Genomic DNA, 19,234 nt, shown 5'->3' with positions numbered 1-19,234 from the left:
TTAATCCTGCCAATCCATGAGCGTGGGGGATCTTTCCATCTTCTGAGGTCTTCTTCGACTTCTATCTCCAGGAATTTGAAGTTATTGTCATACCTATGTTTCACTTGCTTGGTTAGAGTCACACCACGATATTTTATATTATTTGTGACTATTGTGAAGGGTGTTGTTTCCCTAATTTCTTTCTCAGTCCTTTTTCCTTTAAGTAGAGGAAGGCTACTCACTTGTTTGAGTTAATTTTATATCCAGCCACTTTGCTGAAGTTGTTTATCAGCTGTAGGAGCTCTCTGGTAGAATTCCTCCCACCCAGTTTGTATCCCTTTGATCTCCTTTTGTTGTCTAATTGCTCTGGTTAGAACATTGAGTACTATATTGGTAGGGTAGGGAGAGCTTAGGCAGCCTTGTCTTATACCTGATTTTAATTGGATTACTTTGAGTTTCTCTCCATTTAGTTTGATGTTGGCTACTGGTTTACTATATATTGCTTTTATTATATTTAAGTATGCACTTTGAATTCATGATCTCTCCAATACTTTTAATATGAAAAGGTATTGTATTTTGTCAAGGCTTTTTCAGCATATAATGAGATGGTCATGTATTTTTTTTTCTTTGAGTTTTTTTATATAGTGAATTACATTGGCGATTTTCCTTATATTGAACTGTCCCTGCATTCCTGGGATGAAGCCTACTTGATCATGGTAGATGTTCATTTTGATGTGAATTCAGTTTGTCAGAATTTTATTGTTTTTGCATCAATATTCATAAGGGAAATTGGTCCATAGTTCTCTTTCTTTGATGGGTCTTTTTGTGGTTTAGGTATCAATGTAACTGGCTTCATAGAAAGAAGTGGGTAGTGATTTCTGTTTCTGTTTTATGGAATAGTATTTGGAGTATTGGTATTAGATCTTCTTTGAAGGTCTGATAGAATTCTGCACTAAAACTATCTGGCCCAGGGCTTCTATTTCCTTGGGGATTATGAAGCTGTTTAGTTGATTTATCTGATCCTGATTTAACTTTGGTACCTGGTATCTGTCTAGGAAATCATCCATTTCCTCCAGGTTTTCCAGTTTTGTGGAATATAAGCTTTTGTAGTAGAATCTGATTGCTTTTTGAATTTCCTCAGTTTCTGTTGTTATGTCTCCCTTTTCATTCCTGATTTTGTTAATTTGGATATTGTTTATGTGCCCTCCTATTAGTCTAGCTAAGGTTTTATCTATCTTGTTGATTTTCTTAAAAGAACCAGCTCCTAGTTTTGTTGATTTTTTTTTAATAGTTCTCATTGTTTCTACTTGGTTGATTTCAGCCCTGAGTTTATTTCCTGCCATCTACCCCTCTTGGGTATATTTGCTTCTTTTTGTTCTAGAGCTTTCAGATGAGCTGTTAAGCTGCTACTGTATGACCTCTCCAATTTCTATATGGAGGCACTTAGAGCTATGATTTCCTCTTAGCACTGGTTTCATCGTGTCCCATAAGTTTGGATATGTTTCGCCTTCATTTTCACTGAATTCTAATAAGTCTTTAATTTCTTTATTTCTTCCATGACCACGTTCTCATTGAGTAGAGCATCGTTCAGCTTCCATGTGAAGGTGGGCTTTCTGTTGTTTTTGTTGCTATTGATGACCGTCTTGGTCCATGGTGGTCCAATAGAATACATGGGATTAATTCATTATTCTTGTATCAGTTGTTGGTTTGTTTTGTGTCATAGTATATGGTCAGTTTTTGAGAAGGTACTATGATGTGCTGAGAAGAAGGTATTTTCTTTTGTTTTAGGGTGAAATCTTCTGTAGATAGCAGTTAAATTCATTTGGTTCATAACTTCTTTTAGTTTTACTGTGTTTCTGTTTAGTTTCTGTTTCCATGGTCTGCCCATTGGTGAGAGTTCGGTGTCGAAATCTCCTACTATTATTGTGTGAGATTCAATGTGTGCTTTAAGCTTTAGTTCTGTTTCTTTTACAATTGTGCTTACCCTTGCATTTGGGGCATAGATGTTCAGAATTGAGAGTTCATCATGGTGAATTTTCCCTTTGATTAGTATGTAGTATGCTTCCCTATCTTTTTTGATAACTTTTGGTTGAAAGTCTATTTTGTTGGATAGTAGAATAGCTACTCCATCTTTTTTCTTTGGATCATTTGCTTGGAAAATTTTTTCCCATCCTTTTACTTTGAGATAATGTCTGTCTTTGACTCTGAGATGTGTTTCCTGTATACAGCAAAATGCTGGATCCTGTTTATATAGCCAGTTTGTTAGCCTAGGTCTTTTTATTGGACAATTGAGTCCATTGATGTTGAGAGATATTAGGCATCAATGATTCCTGTTATTTTTGTTGTTAGAGGTTGGATTATGTTTGTGTGTTTCTCTTCTTTTGTGTTTGTTGTGAAAAGATTAATTTCTTGCTTTTTCTTGGGTGTAGTTTCCCTCCTTGTGTTGGACTTTTCCTTCTATTATCCTCTGTATGACTGGATTTGTGGAAAAATATTGTTTAAATTTGGTTTTGTCTTGGAATACCTTGGTTTTTCCACCTATGTTAATTCCAAGTTTTGCTGAATATAGTAGCCAGGGCTGGCATTTTTGTTCTCTTAGGGTCTGTATGACGTCTGTCCAGGATTGTCTGGCTTTTATAGTTTCTGTTGACAAGTCTAGTGTAATTTTGATAGGTCTGCCTTTATATGTTACTTGACTTTTTCCCTTTCTGCTTTCAATATTCTTTCTTTGTTCTGTGCGTTTGGTGTTTTAATTATTATGCAACAAGAGGAGTTTCTCTTCTGGTTCCATCTGTTTGGTGTTCAGTAGGCTTCTTGTATGTTTATGGACATCTGTTTCTTTAGGTTATAGAAGTTTTCTTCTATAATTTTGTTGAAGATGTTTGCTGGCTCTTTGAGTTGGGAATCTTCACTCTATACAGATGATCCTTAGGTTTGGCCTTCTCATTGTGTCCTGAATTTCCTGAATGTTTTGGATTAGGAGCTTTTGGGTTTTTGTATTTTCCTTGACTGTCTTGTCGATGTCCTCCATTCTATCTTCTGCCACTGAGATGCTCTCTTCTATCTCTTATATTCTGTTGGTGATGCATCTGTGACACCTGTTCTTTTTCCTAGGTTTTCTATCTCCATGGCTCTCTCCCTTTGGGTTTTCTTTAATGATTCCATTTTCATTTTTAGATCCTGGATGGTTTTGTTCAATTCCTTCACCTGTTTGATTGTGTTCTCCTGTATTTCTTTAAGGGAGTTACCTATATCCTTCTTAAAGTCCTCTGTCATTTTTGTGAATGAGAGTTTAGATCTGAATCTTGCTTCATATGTGTTTTGGGGTATCCAGGACTTGTGGTGGGAGAACTGGGTTCTGATATTGTCAAGTCAAATTGATTTTTGTTGCTTATGTTCTTGTGTTTACCTCTCGTTATCTGGTGTTATCCGGCCTCCCTTTCTGTGACTGGAGCCTGTCCTTTCTCTGAGCCTGTGATCCTGTGATCCTGTGAAGTTATTTGTCAGAATACCTGGGAGTCGACCTGCAACTGGGGTGTGAGCTGTGTGGGATCCGTCTGGTGGGAGTGAGGGTGGGGGTCTGGTTTCTAGCACAGGTGGGAAGGTGTGCAGGTCTCTTGCTGGGCCAGGAATTTGCTTCTCAGGTTCCCAGGAGTCCAGGTATGCTGGGTGTTGGGCAGGGTTTCGGGTCTTTCCTGTGAAGCTTGGTGTGACAGAATATCTGGGGAGGGGTGTGGGCTATGTGGGATTGGGTCCGGCACAGGTGGAAACCGGAAAATACATTGCTTTTCTTGTTTATATGCAGAAATTCTCTATTTTATGCAAAATTATTACTTTCAAAAAGTTACTATATCATATTCATGTAAATTATTTGACAAGTGGATGATAATGTGTCATTGGCACATAAATGAACTATCCTTCCATTTGTAATAATACAGTTATGCATTAATTATAAACACTTAAGGAAGTTTAAGGTATTAAGGTATTGTATTGACATACAGAAACCATTACTTGGAGCTGTTTATTGTAATGAGTATACTATTAACTCTAGTATCTGCTTTACTGTAGTAATGACCTATTTTGTTAAGATCCCACATATGTTAGGTGCCCTGATCTCCTGCATGGCTGGATCCTGTCTTATTGGGAGAGATGAGAGATTAAGAAAAGACAGCATAATTGAAATGAGTAATTGGATAGATTATATACTTAGATGTAGACATACCAGTAGCCCAGATAGTCAGCAAATTTGTTATACATATTATATCATGGAGGAGGGAAGGGGTCTCTGAAGAGGAGGAGTCTCAGAGGGATATAAACATAAAGTATCTGGGATATGGGAGCTGTGGTTAGTACTCTTTGCACATACTGTTTTGAGCTGAAGGTTAATAGTTAGCCAACATTTGTACTCAGGCTACAGAAAAGCCTTGCCACTCTCCTGAGTCTGACCCAGGAAGCCTTGCTATTAACCTGAACCCAAGACAAGGCAGGCCTTGCTGTTACTCTGAGCTGAGACATTAACGTCATTGCCATGGTCATGTTCATGTCATGGATGCTTGTTCATAGAGGGCGTGTTTACCATTATATCCATGAGGGTATGTTCCAGGGTAGGTGCTTACCCACCAATATTATTCAACCTCAGGTGTAACTGCTTGTGCCTGTAACCTTTGCAGTTTGAAATATGACAGCAAACCTAGCACATATTGACTTCCCTTTTTCTCAGCTGCACAGATAGAAGGTTCATTCTTCCCATCATTCTGGTCTCAGCAGTCAATAATTTTTTCCTCTAGAGTTAAAGCCTCCATTTTAAGCTTCTTCTTTTAAGGAGCCATTTTGCAGTAATGCTAACTGACGTGTTGACATCACTGGGACATCACTGGGACCATTATGTAACATGGACTTGTTGGGAAATAAGGGGAGCTATTTCCTAGGTAGTGGGCTCGAAAGCAGATTTCATCACTCTATGCAGAAGGACATGTGGGCTGAAAGCTGTTGATTATTTCTAGAATTCACATTTCATATTTACAGTGGCCAGAACTGCCAAGAAAATCAAAACTGTAGATAAAGGGAACTAACAGCTATGCGTTGCTTCATTTGACTTTCAGACCAACTGGTAAGCCTTAAAAATGGTTACATGGTTATAAGCAAGATTACAAAGTCCACCTGTAACCTCCTAGATTGGAAGCTGAGACAGGAAGATTGATAGAGGAGCCAATCCAAGCTACATAATGAGACTTGGGCCAGCCTGGGCTACAGTGTGAAACCCTAACTTGTTTGTCTTACGGCATACTATAAATGGGTGTAGCTGGTTGAAGCTTTACTTTTTCTTCTGCTTTTACAGTGACTAAAAAAGTAAATAAGTCTTCAGTCTTTCATAAACAAATTATAAATAACACTTTCTATCCTATGTTATAATAAATTATAGTTGTTGCATTGTATTTACTCATAGATTGTTTATATTCTTTAATTCATTTTATCCTTGAAATAACTGTGTAAGTTAGTGAAGACTAAAAATACTGCTTTCACTTTCCGTAGAGAAAACAGCCTCAGGGAAGTTGCTTATTTGAGGTTAAGGGTCAAGTGGCAAAGAGCCAGCGTCAGTACCAGGGGCTTCTGCCCTCAAAAGTCAGCCCATGCTATGTCACTTGCCAGAGTGAGCGTAAGGAATCTGATGTATCGAAATCTCTGGTTTTAAAAGAAATGGAAAATGAAGCAGAAAACAAAAGTAAAGCCTCTTTGCTATTCTTGTATTTGCCTGGAATTTTATAATTGGTAATTGTAAAATGAGGTTTTTATTTTGCATCTTTCTCCTGAGAATATAATGACAGTTTTAGTATTTATAGGCCAAAAGAAATCTTTAGAAAAAGGCAACTGAGTAAAAACTGATATAAAACACACATGCATAAATACATTTATTATTTTCACTGTGAGTCACAGATATCATATTTATATTCAAAGTATGAAACAAGCTTATTAGTTGATACATCTTTGGTAAGGCCACAATTTTCTTATTTGTATTTTAATGTAGAAGAGTTTATTCTTAGTATTCTATTGGTATAGCTCATATTTATATAATATATACATCAAATGTTCATGTTTTCAGATTTAGTACATTCTTAATTCATCTAGACTTCCTGTCTCTAACAGGGGGGAAATTACCCTAATTTAAATGAGAGCCAGAGAGAAACTAGAGTCATTACTCACCACACACCTTCAGTTAGGACTGGTGAATTCAGGGAATATTCAGTCGCCTAATATGTTTGTATGAAACCTGGCACAAAGTATGGGTCATTGTCATTTGGCAATGGCAACTGTCAGTCATCATCAATCAAATGTTCACTCTGACATGATTTTTCTTATATCAGGGATGAATTTTCAGCCTTTCCAAAATTGTTTCTATTCAGTTCTAATCCACTTGTAGATACAGGAAAATGGGACAAAAATGGTGGTAATGAAGAAAGGTCTGTTCTACCTGTCTCTAGGTCTAGAGATCGTTGTCAAGGCTTAGAGAACAAGGCCTCTTTCCCACCATTGGAGTAACTCGGGCCAACTGCTTTTAACAATGAAATTGTTCTCTCTCAGGTTTTATACTATAAAAGCCTATGCTTCCATTTAGACTCCCAACTTAACCGCTTTTAAAAGTACTAGCACTTTGACCCATAGCTGCAGTCACTAATTATTGCTTCCTCCCTCTCCTTTCTCTTGAACAGCTCAATGGTTATCCGGGACTTGACTTTACGCAGTGCTGCTAGCTTCGGCTCCTTTCACCTGATCCGGCTACTCTATGATGAGTACATGTTCTACTTAGTAGAGCACCGTGTTGCTCAAGTGACAGGAGAGACGCCGATAGCAGTGATGGGCGAGGTAAGAGGGGCTTCACCGGGCTGTGACCCACTGGTTCTTTATTGTACTTCTAAATGATTGACTGAAGCAGCTTCAGTCCTCGAGGGACTGATTGTGTGTGTGGTTTCAATCACAGAATTCTAAGTTGAAGATTCTACCAGGTCCATGGAATGTTTTGTTCCATTATGTGTACCCAAATAAAAACAACAAAACAAACAAAACTTTGAGAAACACAGACTTCAAAAAAGACAAACTATTTAAAAGAAAAAGAAAGAAACACTATTAAGTAGGAGATAAAGACCAATAGCTGTGTAAAAGCTAACCCACCTCCAGAAGAGCCCCCAAAGCCCCAAGAGTTAACCCTGTGTCGTGTAAGGTCTAGGTTAATCTAATGACTAATAGGTACAAATGCTAAAGTAACACAGCTCTGGCTCATTTTATTACATTGCATTGAGTACTTTATATCTTGGTGAATTACGTTCTTTCAGACAAAATTACGAAATATCCAAACAGTAAAGCTGCTCATTTTTAATCTATGTATATATGGTTAAGTTTAAAAAGAAGAAGAAGAAATTAAGGGACTGGGGAAATTGCCCAGCAGGTAGTATGTTTGTCACACAAGGCTGAGGACCCACTTTAAAACTCCAGGCAGGGCTATGTGTATCTGTAATCACAGGACCAGTCCATGGGAAAACAGAGTAATCAAGGGCTCACTAGGCAGCCAGTCCAGCTTATCAGTTGGGTCAGTGAGAAACCCTACCTCAAAAAACTAATGTAAACAGTGTTAGCGGAAACAACCACATGTTGATCTGCCTTATGTACGCCCACGGAAACACACAGACACACACAGGGGACAAGGAGAGTTGTGAAGTTCAATACTGCTAAGTTACTGTTTAATAAGCATAACAATGAAAGTGTAAATAAAATCAAAATACTTTAAGCACCTCTGTAAGTTCTATTATAAGCCACAAGTATTCTAATATAAGTAAACTATATGTCAAACAGTCCTTTTTTAAAATTTTGTAACTGTATGAGTGCTTTGCCTGTATGTCTGTGTATCATGCACATGCCTGGTGCCCAGGGAAGCCAAACAGGAGGTCAGATCCCCTATGACTGGTGCTGTAGACAGTTGTAAGCTGCCATGTGGGTGCTGGAATAAACCCCGGTCCTCCAGAAGAGTAGTTCATGCCCTTAATGGCTGAGCTATCTCTCTAGCCCTAAATGTCAAATATTTCTAACATTTTTAATATTCATCTTTTCCATTTAAAAACAGCATCCTTTATAATTCGATGATATATACATCTTTGTATGCTTGTGTTTAAATGATACTGAATAGATAACTTGAAGATGAGACAGGAAGTGCTGTAATTTTTAAATAGTAGGCCAAGCAAGTTGGATGTTTCTTAAATGTGACCATCTTTACTTTAACTCTATAGATATCTCCTTACAAATGAACATGATAAATTACAGTACAGTGCAAAGATATGTTAATAAAATACATATGTAACAATAAGGTGTAAATTAGCTTCTGTAAAATCAGAGCTCTAAATGTAATCCTAGTCTGTTTGCTTACTGTAGCCTTACCCAGTTTGTAAGAAAATTCTTTTTTAGTATCTACATCAATGCCCCTTTCCATCTACAAAGCAAACCAAGGCCAATTTCTCCATTGAATCCACCCATAGTAGTATATACTTCAAAGACTGTTTAGCTAGCATAGACTTTGGGCCTTAATCCTATCTTATCTAAAATTATTTTATATCTGTAGAAAGGAGGTGGATTGCCAAGAAACAAAGTCCCCACCTCCCACCACCACCCACTCCTTCCACCCCGTGATCTCCAGCCACCTCATGCTCGTCTCATGTATTATCCTAAACTATCCTCACTGTGCCCTTGGGAGTTTCTCTTCCCAGAGACCTGCTAGACATGGTGGAGCTTGCGTGCCTGTAACCCAGCGTTGGAAAGTAGAGGCGGGAAGAACAGGATCAAGGCCAGCCTGATCTGAATATCAAATTTAAGGCATCAGTCTCTACTGCATGAGTATTGTCTGAAAGAGTGTGTGTGTGTGTGTGTGTGTGTGTGTGTGTGTGTGTGAGAGAGAGAGAGAGAGAGAGAGAGAGAGAGGGAGAAGGCTGAGGGAGGGGAAATGCCCTTGTCAGACACCAAATTCACCAGTACCTTCATACAGAGAAGGGACACCAGTCAGACCCAAGTGTATTGAGATTCATAAAATTCAACATTTCTTACAACTTTAGCAACTACTTTTTAATCATCATTATTAATATTATCATAAAATCAATAATTGTTGGTATTGAGAATATATTGTATGCTTAGTTGATTTATGCCCCTGAACTTCCTGCTTGTGTTTCTGCTTTGATAGAGGTCACTATGGTCCTATCTGAGCATCATTTTGAATGTCTTTCTGTCTTGACCCATCTCCAAGTACCCACTAAGCCTTCCAATCTCAACTCTCTCATAGTGTGGCTTATGCAGAAGCTGACTGAGTTATCCCCTGCCTGAAACTCTTCAGCAGCTTACTCTTCTGTTAGTTAAGGAAGACTATCCTCCCCTTGTATAAGAGGCATCTAAAGCCTGGCCCTGGCTCCCACCAGCCTCAGCCTCTTACTTCTGTGGCCCCTACCCCCACCCCCCGGCAGCCATACTAGCCTTTGCGCCTTTTCCACCACCAACTCTGCTGCGTCATTAGACCAGGACATAGTGATTCTTTCTCTCTGAGACCCTCACCTCACCTTCCCTTGCCCATTCTAATTCCTAGCCATGGTCTAAACACCAGTTCCTCAGTGGAGCCCAGTCCCCACTGACTCCTTTATATGGTCCTATTCTCTTAAGTTTGGACTTTTACTTTTTGTTCTAAAGCTTACACAATGGCAACTGCATGGCTCTCAGTATGTTTTGCATAATTGAAGATGTGATGGCTGTAAAAGTTTGTAACACAGAACCTCTGATTCAAAAAAACTGAATTTGGGTCAATCCATGTTTCCCTGTGTTGAAACCAGACTTTTTGTCTCTAAAGTTAGTTGACTTGTTGCTTAACAACTCTGTTATCTGTTAGATATGACAGTAAACAAAATGAATTTGACTGTCTTCAAGGACCTTGCAGTGCAATAAAAGCAACATATGTAAAGGTTGCTTTTATCTCCTCAGGTGAAGGGATGAGATGAGAGCCATACCCAAGCTGTGCAAATACAAGGCTTGGGCTGAGCCGAGAGCACTTCCTTCTCTGTTCTAGCTATCCCTGAGCCTAGGCCTGGAAGCTTCTGGCCTCCATACAATCTAATCTTCCAAGCTGACTGACGCGATCTGGTTTCTCTCAGCTTCTCACTACTTGGCCTCAAAATAACTCTGGCAATTTTTTCTAAATCGTCTGGCTCCTTCTTATTGTCTGTCTTCGACTGCCTTTGCTGACCTGACCTGTACTGCATGAACTCATGACAAACGTAAGTCCATTGCACTGACTCCCAACTAACAGCCTTGCTTGGCCTGCCCTTTTCTTCAATAGTTTCTCTTTCCTGTGCTGTAAGGACATTCTTGTGAGAGTTGATCATATCCTATCTCTGACCCATCCTAGCAAGTGTTTCTCTGATTCATCACTTTGTCTGTCCCTGAATTATAGATCACTTTCAAACACGAAAGTTTCTTCCTATAAACTAATTTTACCTAACAGTGTGTACTCAGGGTGTGTCTAATTCCAGCCGGAGGGATTAAAGGTGTGTAGCATGTCTGCATTCCAGCCAGATCACACAGACCTTTGTTTGTGATCCCTGGCCAGCTCAGCTGTGTTGCTGCATTAAAATTCCTCTTCATAAATATTTATCGAGCAGTCTGTGACTCCATAGCTACATACTCTCAGTGCCATAAAGAGAGGGTTTAGAGGATTAGAAGGTGCTTGAAGCAAGGAGCAGTTAGTTCCTCTTGCCTAGGAAGGCCATAAAAGGCTTTTCTGAGGAAATAATAAAGAGATGAAAAATAAAATACTCCTCTGTTTGTTTGGTTTGTTTTTACATACCTGATAGAAAACAGAATTTATTTACAGCCAGGATTCATGCAACGTTCACATATTTAAGTATTTTAAGTGTGCCCATAGGCTCTCTGGCAGTGGTGAAGTTTTCAGTGTGGGCATAAGATAGACAAGTTACACCTGTCACACACCTGTTACACCTGGCAAATGAAAATTTCAAAAACCATAAAGTACTCTGACAGGGTACTTTATTTAAAAAAAAATTTTTTTAATAGTGTGGGCTATTTAGAATCTGTTCAGAAGTCTGTGGTGTGTATGTCTGTGTATCTTAAATACAGAGTTTACTAACATTCACTTAACGTGTACAGTTCAGGTTACTTCATAAAACGATTCTCAATGACAAGCATTTTATATTATATATTTAAAATTAATTATATTTGAATTATTTTTATCATGACTATATCCACATATTATTAATTTTAAACCTTCTCAGTAGCCAACATTTCAAAAGAAAAGGTTATGACCTAGGCATGGACCCAACCTCTAATATAGGCATTTCAAGCCTGAGGCAAAGAATTGTGAGTGTGACGGTAACCTATGTTATAGTAATAAAATCCTAATTCAATCTAAAGATAGAAACAAAATGATTATTTAATTGTTTACTTCTGAACACAAATATGGAAAATAACCTATCTAATAGTACCATCTGGAGAAAATATTTTCCAGATTCATTGAAGTTAATATATTCAAAGTGAAAGGGAGGGGTAAAATCCTAAAAAAACAAAGAGAAATCGTAAGAGTTCAGCAGGCAGTCTTTGGTAAGTCTGTGTAGAGAGTACCCTTTCACAGGAGTCCAGCAAAGCACAGAGCATGGGAACTTAACCTACCATCAACCAAAGGCAGTCAGTGTCAGTGAGCAGGACTTGGCAGCAGTGGGGTGTACGCTGGAGCTCTGCCTGAGGGGCCGCGGACTTACTTTAAAGCATATTGTAAAGGCAGGACTTGTATTACAAGTTGAGGTTTTTACAGGGAGCTAAAACTATTTGTATAGCAGTAATTTAAAATGTATGGAGTACTTGTCAAAGTCTACTCTGTCATTTGTAATAATAGAGTGTACCATCACTCAGTAGCATTTCAGTTGAAGTCACATCTTGTCACTTTGCTAGGTGTGTTCTAAGTTCACATTTATTACCCCAAATTTTGCAAAAGATGTGTTGGTGTCAGCTGTCAGTACTAAGGTCAAGGAGAATGAAAGTCACACATCAGAAATGGCAACATTTCTAACATTGCTAACAACTAACCGAACAAAATGTTTCTATCTCCATAACCAATGCTCATAATCCACATTTATCTTTATCTTCTTGTAAATTGCTTGCATATATTTTCCATATAGAAACTATGTTATTAACCTTGTATTCATACCATATATACCACCCCATATAAACAAATGTGTGTGCATGCCCATTTTCTCTCATATCCTGTAAACCAGATACCTAGTATGTAACATTTTATCATTTTGTTCTAGGGTTTCCTTTTTGGGTTTTCATGGATGTCTCTTGATCATCCTCCTACCCTGTCTTTCTATTTTCCTGAGATATTTAGAATATGCAAACTAAATGCAATATTTAAGAAATTTGCATTGGAAAGTCAAATGTATTAGAAAACAACAAATACCTTTCAGCTTTGTACCCCCACCCCGCAACACACACATGTACCAGTCCTAAATGATTTTTTTTTTTAGAATCTGTCATTTGATTTCAGCTCTAAGTTTGCTTTTTATATTAGCATATGCTCAGACAACCTGGAAGTAAATGATGAATCTGACACCCTAGAGGAGCCATGAAGAAGCCCTTCATATGTCCCTCCATCTACCTGTTCCTGGGATTGGCTCTTTGAAACTCTTTCAGTGTTTATTACAATGTACTTTCCTGATGGTTTGTATCTCTAACCTCTCTGTCCCTCCTCTATGGGAATAGAGAGTATCCAACAGTAAATACTGAAAAATAGCCACTCTGGGAGATACAAATGAGGAGAGGACAGACTGCCAATCTGCAGTATCCTCATTGATTCTCACGGGCCATATATGAGATGTCTTCCCTCAAGAAAATTAAGTTCCCAATCCAAGTGGACTTTCTAATACCTTCTGCAAGGTATTAGGTTCTTGTTTAAATGATTAACCCTGAATTGCTGGAAGTGCAGAAAATAGCAAAAATAGAAATTCAAGATTGCTTAAAACACTTGAACAACTTAGTCACTGTAGCCCTGAGTGACAGCTCAGCACGCAATCCTCTTCCACAGTCCCTGTCACTGGGTCTTTAGAGAACCTTTTGACTGGTGGCTTCTTGGATGTACCCCACAAGGCAAAGACCTAGCCACAGATGAAGCATGACAGCACCACCTACTGGTGTTTTACCATACTCCATGATCCTGAGCCTCCCTACCCCAAGTGACCCTAAGAAGTGTCCACTGTACTGTGGTTCTTTGTTGTAATGAAGGTGGTGGTAAACTGACTTTCTTCAAAGTGGGAAAGGTCTTTGTTTTGTCTATTTCTTCTCTTTTGTGCCAGGATTTGCTTTGTAGTTCATGCTGGTGCATGACTACATACTTGTAATACAAGTCCTGCCTTTACAATATGCTTTAAAGTAAGTTGGAGGTGCAGCACCATGGCTGCCTGCATGCCACCATACTTCCTGCCATGATGATAATGGACTAAACTTCTAAACTGTAAGCCAGTCCTAATTAAATGTTTTCCTTCATAAGAGTTGCCATGGTCATGGTCTCTCTTCACAGCAATAAAGACCTAACCTCAGACGCTGGTTATAATCAAACTCCACTCCTTCGCTCCTGTAATAAATTAAGGCTATTCTTTGCTATTAGATATTATGCATGCTCTCAGTGGGAACTAATCAATTCAAGAGCAGGCTTTCTTTCTCTTCTGTCCATAGTTTTTTATTTGCATAAAATGTGTTCTTCCAGCCTCAACCTAACATTTGCAGGACCAGGGGTATCATATGTCTAAATATTTCAGACATTTTGAACCAACTATAAATAAAATCTGCTCCATCCATCTACTTTTAACAGATATAGCTTGATAACTAAGGACATATGGCTTACATTTAACATTCCGTCTCTTCCAGTGTCCATGCCAGAAGAGAGACACAGATGCAGCCCAGCTCCACCCTTATGTATCATTCTTCTCTTCTGTTTCACTCTTCCCATCTTAGCTCGTGTGCTCCCCTCAGGCTAGTGCTCAGGATTTTTCTGCACCTCGCAAATGAGTTGACTGCCCCACCCCACCCTCATGTCTGAAGAGATTTGCATAGGCCTGGGAAGGAACTCAGGGCCATTGGGCAGGGAATTCTGAGATTCCAGAAAACAGCAGCATGGTAGAAAGGTAGACTGTAGGAGGGCAATCTATACCTGACCCCTGAGGGGAACATCCCAGGGAAAGGCAAAGCAGTACTCTCAAGTGGGCTCAGGACAGAGACTGCTTCCTGCTCTGGCCTTGACCTGGTGACAATGGTCAACATTTAAAACTGCTTCCTTTCCAAAGCAACTGTGGTCTATATTGCCTTTCACTCTACTATGTGCATACTGACTATTTTAGAGATTTTGAAACGTTGTAAAGATACATTTGCTGCTATGTCCCCAGGGAAGAAAGAGCATGAACAGTTAAGGTTGTATCTGAAATGCGCTGTAGTGTGTGGGGATATACAGGCATGTTGTGTGGGGGGATATACAGGCATGTTGCCAGAGTGTTGGGCCTGCTTCAGAGCAGGGCATGAGCAAAGAAAGCTGCCGTTGTGTGGAGCAAAGTGACATAAGTCTTTGTCTTTTTGTCAGTTTCAGTGACACTCTTAGAGAATGTATAGAAAGGCACATGTATAGGAGAAAGCAATCAAGGAACCCAATACTTTTCCAAGTAAACATGAGTGTCTCCTGCAGAATAAAGGTGGAAATTACTGTAAGTCTATAACTCATCCCCCGTCCCAGTTGTGAAACCCTGTACCAATGCTAACTGTAAAATGGTTTTCATTTGATAGATATTTAAGAAAAATAATGCTCAGGACACCTTAAAATTCAAAATGTAAGACCTGCCTCTTGATCAAAAGCATCTAAAATAATTGCCTTTACTTGACCTTAACCTTAGTTAACAAAACATAAAGCGTTGACCATCACTGAGCTTTGACTTATAAAGTCTGAAATGTTCCAAAATTCAAGCCAGTAATAGAGTGTTAATAGATTATAATTGGCTTGGGACATTCTAAGTCCACTTGTAAACAGTTTCCCTGTGTCTGTGTGGGAATCTTTAAAGGATTCCTTATTTCTTTCCTCACTTCTCAGAGTGGAAGAGGTAGCAATTGGCCAAACTCATCTGAGCCACCCACCATTTCTAGTTACATGATCTCCACCTTCTCTGAAACCACTCCGCATATGTTTGCCGTGACCATGTGCAGGCCAGGCCTTCTCGTGGTGTTTGTTTCCATCATAAAGATATTAATCAATGTAAAACCATCAGTTCTGGCCTCAATCCTCCATAGAATGTATAGGGCAGCAACGTCAAGCCAAAGCCTAACAGGCTGGGTAGGATTCCTGCAGCTTCCTCACCTGAGAGGTAGTCATCTGGACATCATCCTCTAATAATCATTAGAGAACAGAACAAAATTTTAAGGTTCCATACAGTGTTGAGAAGATGAGTGTGAGGGCAGTCTGGTTTTGTCTCTGTTATATGCTGTTTGATAAATGCACATATTTAATCATGATGATAACCATGTCTAATTCATAGAGAAGAAAATCACGCTTCAAAAGTGTAATTGGGCCACATAGCTTATAATGGCAGAATTGTGATTTAAATGCAGCCAAGCTGGTCTATAGCTTGTGTTTTCTTGTCCTGTTCAACTCACCACTTTAATTTAAATTGCATAGTTAAAAAGTTGTATTTATTCTTGCTTGAGTCTTAGTTTTGACATCATTAAAATAAACCTAAAGACTATCTCTAGGAGTATTGCGAAGGTTAAGTTAGGTGAGCTGAAGGCAGAGTCATACAGTCAGAGCAGGATACAGCCTTCTCCTCCAGGCTGTACCATGAGGTCCAAGCCACATCACCCTTGGCAGCAACAAAGACTTTGGGAAGCTCACTTGCGTTAGCACCACGCTATGATGTTATGAAGTCTGCACTGTTAGAGCCCAGCAGCCAGATGCCCAGCTGCTGGCAGTATGAGGAGACAGGGTAGGTAGAGAGGCAGACAGACACATGGTAAGTACTTGATCCTAGTTCCATTCCCTTCCCTTTGCATAAGTTTATAAATATTGAAATTCTGTGCATTGCCCAAGATTGTATTTGATTGCCTTTTATTAAGATTTAGATTTTTTAAATTGATTGTGTACTTATAATCTCAAACAATAATTTGTATAATTAGACCATCACTTTTTGGGTCAACAAAGGTGAAACCAGATGCTAAGATAAACAGAAAAGATAACAACATATAATGCAAACATTGATAGTACTGTTTTGTTTCAGAAAAATAGCCCACAGTCTTTGAATACTGAATCAAATAATCCACAGAATTGCAAAGAATCTAGCAGGATTCTTTGGTATGTAGCCAAAGTGATAATCAGAGGCAAATTAATTCAGTGGTTTGAAAAACACAACCAACAAAACAGAATGGGGAAATAAGTCAATCAGAAAGAAAATGCCAGTGTTGGGGAAGAGCAGCGACATAATTAGGTGTGCATAGTCATAGCCGGGCTTGAATTCAAAGTTAACTAATAGGAATGATGACATCCTTCCTAAGTGCTTGTAAAATGGCAGCAGTAAGGGGAGAATCCATAGGGACTTTATGTAAACTAAATGACATGGTGCTGCGTGTCTGTCATCTCGGCACTTGGGAGGCAGGAGGAGACAGGAAGTTCAAGGCCAACTTCAGGTAAATGGTGGGTTCAAGGCTAAGTCAGACTACATGAGTTCCTCTCCCAAGATGAACAGAAAGGACAGATGAGCGAGTAGAAACCATGTTAAGAGAAACGTATAGTTAGATGGATGCATTGGTGCTCGCCATTAATCCTAGAGCTCAGGAGGCAGAGGCAGGTGGACTCTTGAGTACAAGGCCAGCCTGGTCTAAGTAGTGAGTTCCAGGACAAAACAAAACTAAGCTAAAACCAAAGAAGAGCAACAACAACAACAAAACAAGTTGTGTGTGTGTGTGTGTGTGTGTGTGTGTGTGTGTGAGAGAGAGAGAGAGAGAGAGAGAGAGAGAGAGAGAGAGAGAGAGAGAATTTTATAATTAGAACTTAAGGGTCTTGATCAGCAATAACTAGTAAAACACATATATGCATATGTATACATTCACATGTCTTCCCACATGGGTGTATGTGAAATTGTAGCTACTGCCAGCACCACCCTACACCATAAGGCCAGCACGCCCTTCATCCTGAGACTGTAGACTACCCCTGTAGTAGCTGACCCTTATAGAAGAGTAGACTTCTGCAGCTGATGTTTTAATCACTCTGTGGCTTATCAGCTGCTGGTGATCAGGATAAGTGAAATGCTCACAAAGGTGGATAACATTTATTGTGGATTCTGCCATATACATGCCCTGTAGTCCTTTCACATGCCAGCAACTGGGCTGTGTCCTCTGTGTAGACCTCATGCATTCATGAGGGTGTTGCTAGCAAACCAGGCCATGCTATCCCTTATAGAATGGCTTTAATGCTAGAGTTGCTCTCTAGGCCTTCATTGGGATGAAGAATTTAAAGTGTTCTGGTCTTCCAGCCCATATTTTATAACATTCACAATTTTAGCTTCTGCTTGGTTCTCCAGACTGACTTCCTTGCCTTACACTGACGTTGACCTCTGTGATCCTCATAAATTTCTCAGGCACATGAAGCCTCTGCATCCTGGAAAGAACTCCTTGCCACCTGCCTGGTCTCTACCAGGTTCACACCCTAGGTCTCTTGGAGACCTCCTGAAGAGGTGCCATGTGCAGCTTCCTACCCACACTTTACAGCCGGTGCTGGTATCACTGACTTTACAGTCCCTCAGGCTGCCACAGGCTGTAGTGTCTGTATATCCTCTTGGGCTTCTGTATCTCTAAGGGGAATCCAGTTTTGTGATCTCTGGTTAGGGTTTGCAGGAAGTAGTTTTTTTCCTCAAAGACAACAGAGCGGGTTTGCATGTCATCCATACCATGCCTTGTCTGTAACGCAATCTGGTTCTGACTTTACAGTTTTTCCTATTTATCTGGATGACAGAACTTTAATTCCCATGTACTGAAGGCCATATATTTTCTACAAATGTGCTCTTAAATCCCTTAAATTATTTATTTATAGTCCTTACTAAAAGGTGAAATTTCTGTATCCCTCTCACTGTTTCCACTCTCAAAATCTGTTTCTTCTTCATAATGTTAAGATGGACGTGTCTGACCTAATGTAATACCACATATTTACTATAATGTTAGACTGATCAAGTCACTGTTTTCCTAAAGTATAGAATAAAATCTGGTTTCTCTGCCTTGACACAGCTGGCATTTGGTTTGTTCTGCGAGGTTCAAATGAGGGAATCGGTGCATGTGTTTGGTAAACACGTGTTTATTCCTCACTGTGTGTGAGGCACCACACGGAGGTTTGGAGGGTATTGGTGACAAAGTCCTCATGCCCGGGCACCAGTGTTCTAGTTAGAAAGTACATATTACAGAGCAAATGAAGTCAACCCTGCAGGCTCCTGCAGACAGCCATGTGAGGCACTTGATGGAGCAGCTACTAGGAGCCCTGGGGATGACGTACTCTAGGTGGGCATCAAAGAGACTTCTTGAAGTTTATGGAGAAAGTGACCTGTGAAGCCAGACCTACTGGGAAGAAAGCATGCCGTAAGCTGAGCCAGTAGAAATACAGTCGGTACGCGTCACATTGATGAGTAGTGACTCTTCTCTGCTCCAGTTGCTTCCACAGCAGGAAACCTATAAAAGAAGCTTCACCAGCTTCTGGAACCAGAGCTTCCAGAACCAAGAGCCTTCTTATGAGTCCCCTTGTTAGTGTCCATCCATATCTTGTATAGCTTCTTTGTTAGCCTAATGCAGGTCCATGTCATCTGCTGCTTACCATGCTTCTGTGTTCTTTGAGCCCCACCTCCCATGTTCTTTCTACTGCTTCCTTGACCCACTGTTGGAACCTTCAACCAGTACAGTTGATTTCCATTTTGTCTTCGGCCCCATGCTTCGAATCTTCCCTAAGGTTTCTTGGGCTGCCTCATTTTCCTGCTAGCCTACTCAGCCTTCAAACCAGAAGAAACTTTTCATAGTGACTTTCATGAGGAGGAGTATTTTCCAAATTGACCTGACGTATTGTTTGGTTCAGAGTTCAAAATGTGGTAAGTGCTCATTAAATGTTTTCCTTAAAAAAAAAAAAAATGCACAGGTGAACTGACTCTGACTCTTATCCAGT

The 19,234-nt window shown here is 39.6% G+C and overlaps 1 protein-coding gene across 13 annotated transcripts in view; it reads left to right on the top strand.

Annotated features, from left to right (window-relative positions):
• The window catches only part of Rfx3 (regulatory factor X3), a 260,295-nt gene that overhangs the window by 229,379 nt on the left and 11,682 nt on the right, over positions 1 to 19,234 (top strand). For all 13 annotated transcript variants that reach the window (NR_172644.1, XR_015632361.1, XR_015632356.1 and 10 more), the window contains 1 exon segment: positions 6,687 to 6,840. Coding sequence is in view for 9 of the 13 variants with exons in the window: in NM_001395594.1 (NP_001382523.1) it covers positions 6,687 to 6,840 (154 nt within the window). In the remaining 4 variants the exon portion in view is untranslated.

Source organism: Rattus norvegicus, chromosome 1 (genome assembly GCF_021556685.1).
Source record: "Rattus norvegicus strain SHRSP/BbbUtx chromosome 1, alternate assembly SHRSP_T2T, whole genome shotgun sequence".
Lineage (NCBI taxonomy): Eukaryota > Metazoa > Chordata > Mammalia > Rodentia > Muridae > Rattus > Rattus norvegicus.
Note: the sequence above shows the minus strand (reverse complement) of the source record. Positions and strands in the feature narration are given on the sequence as shown.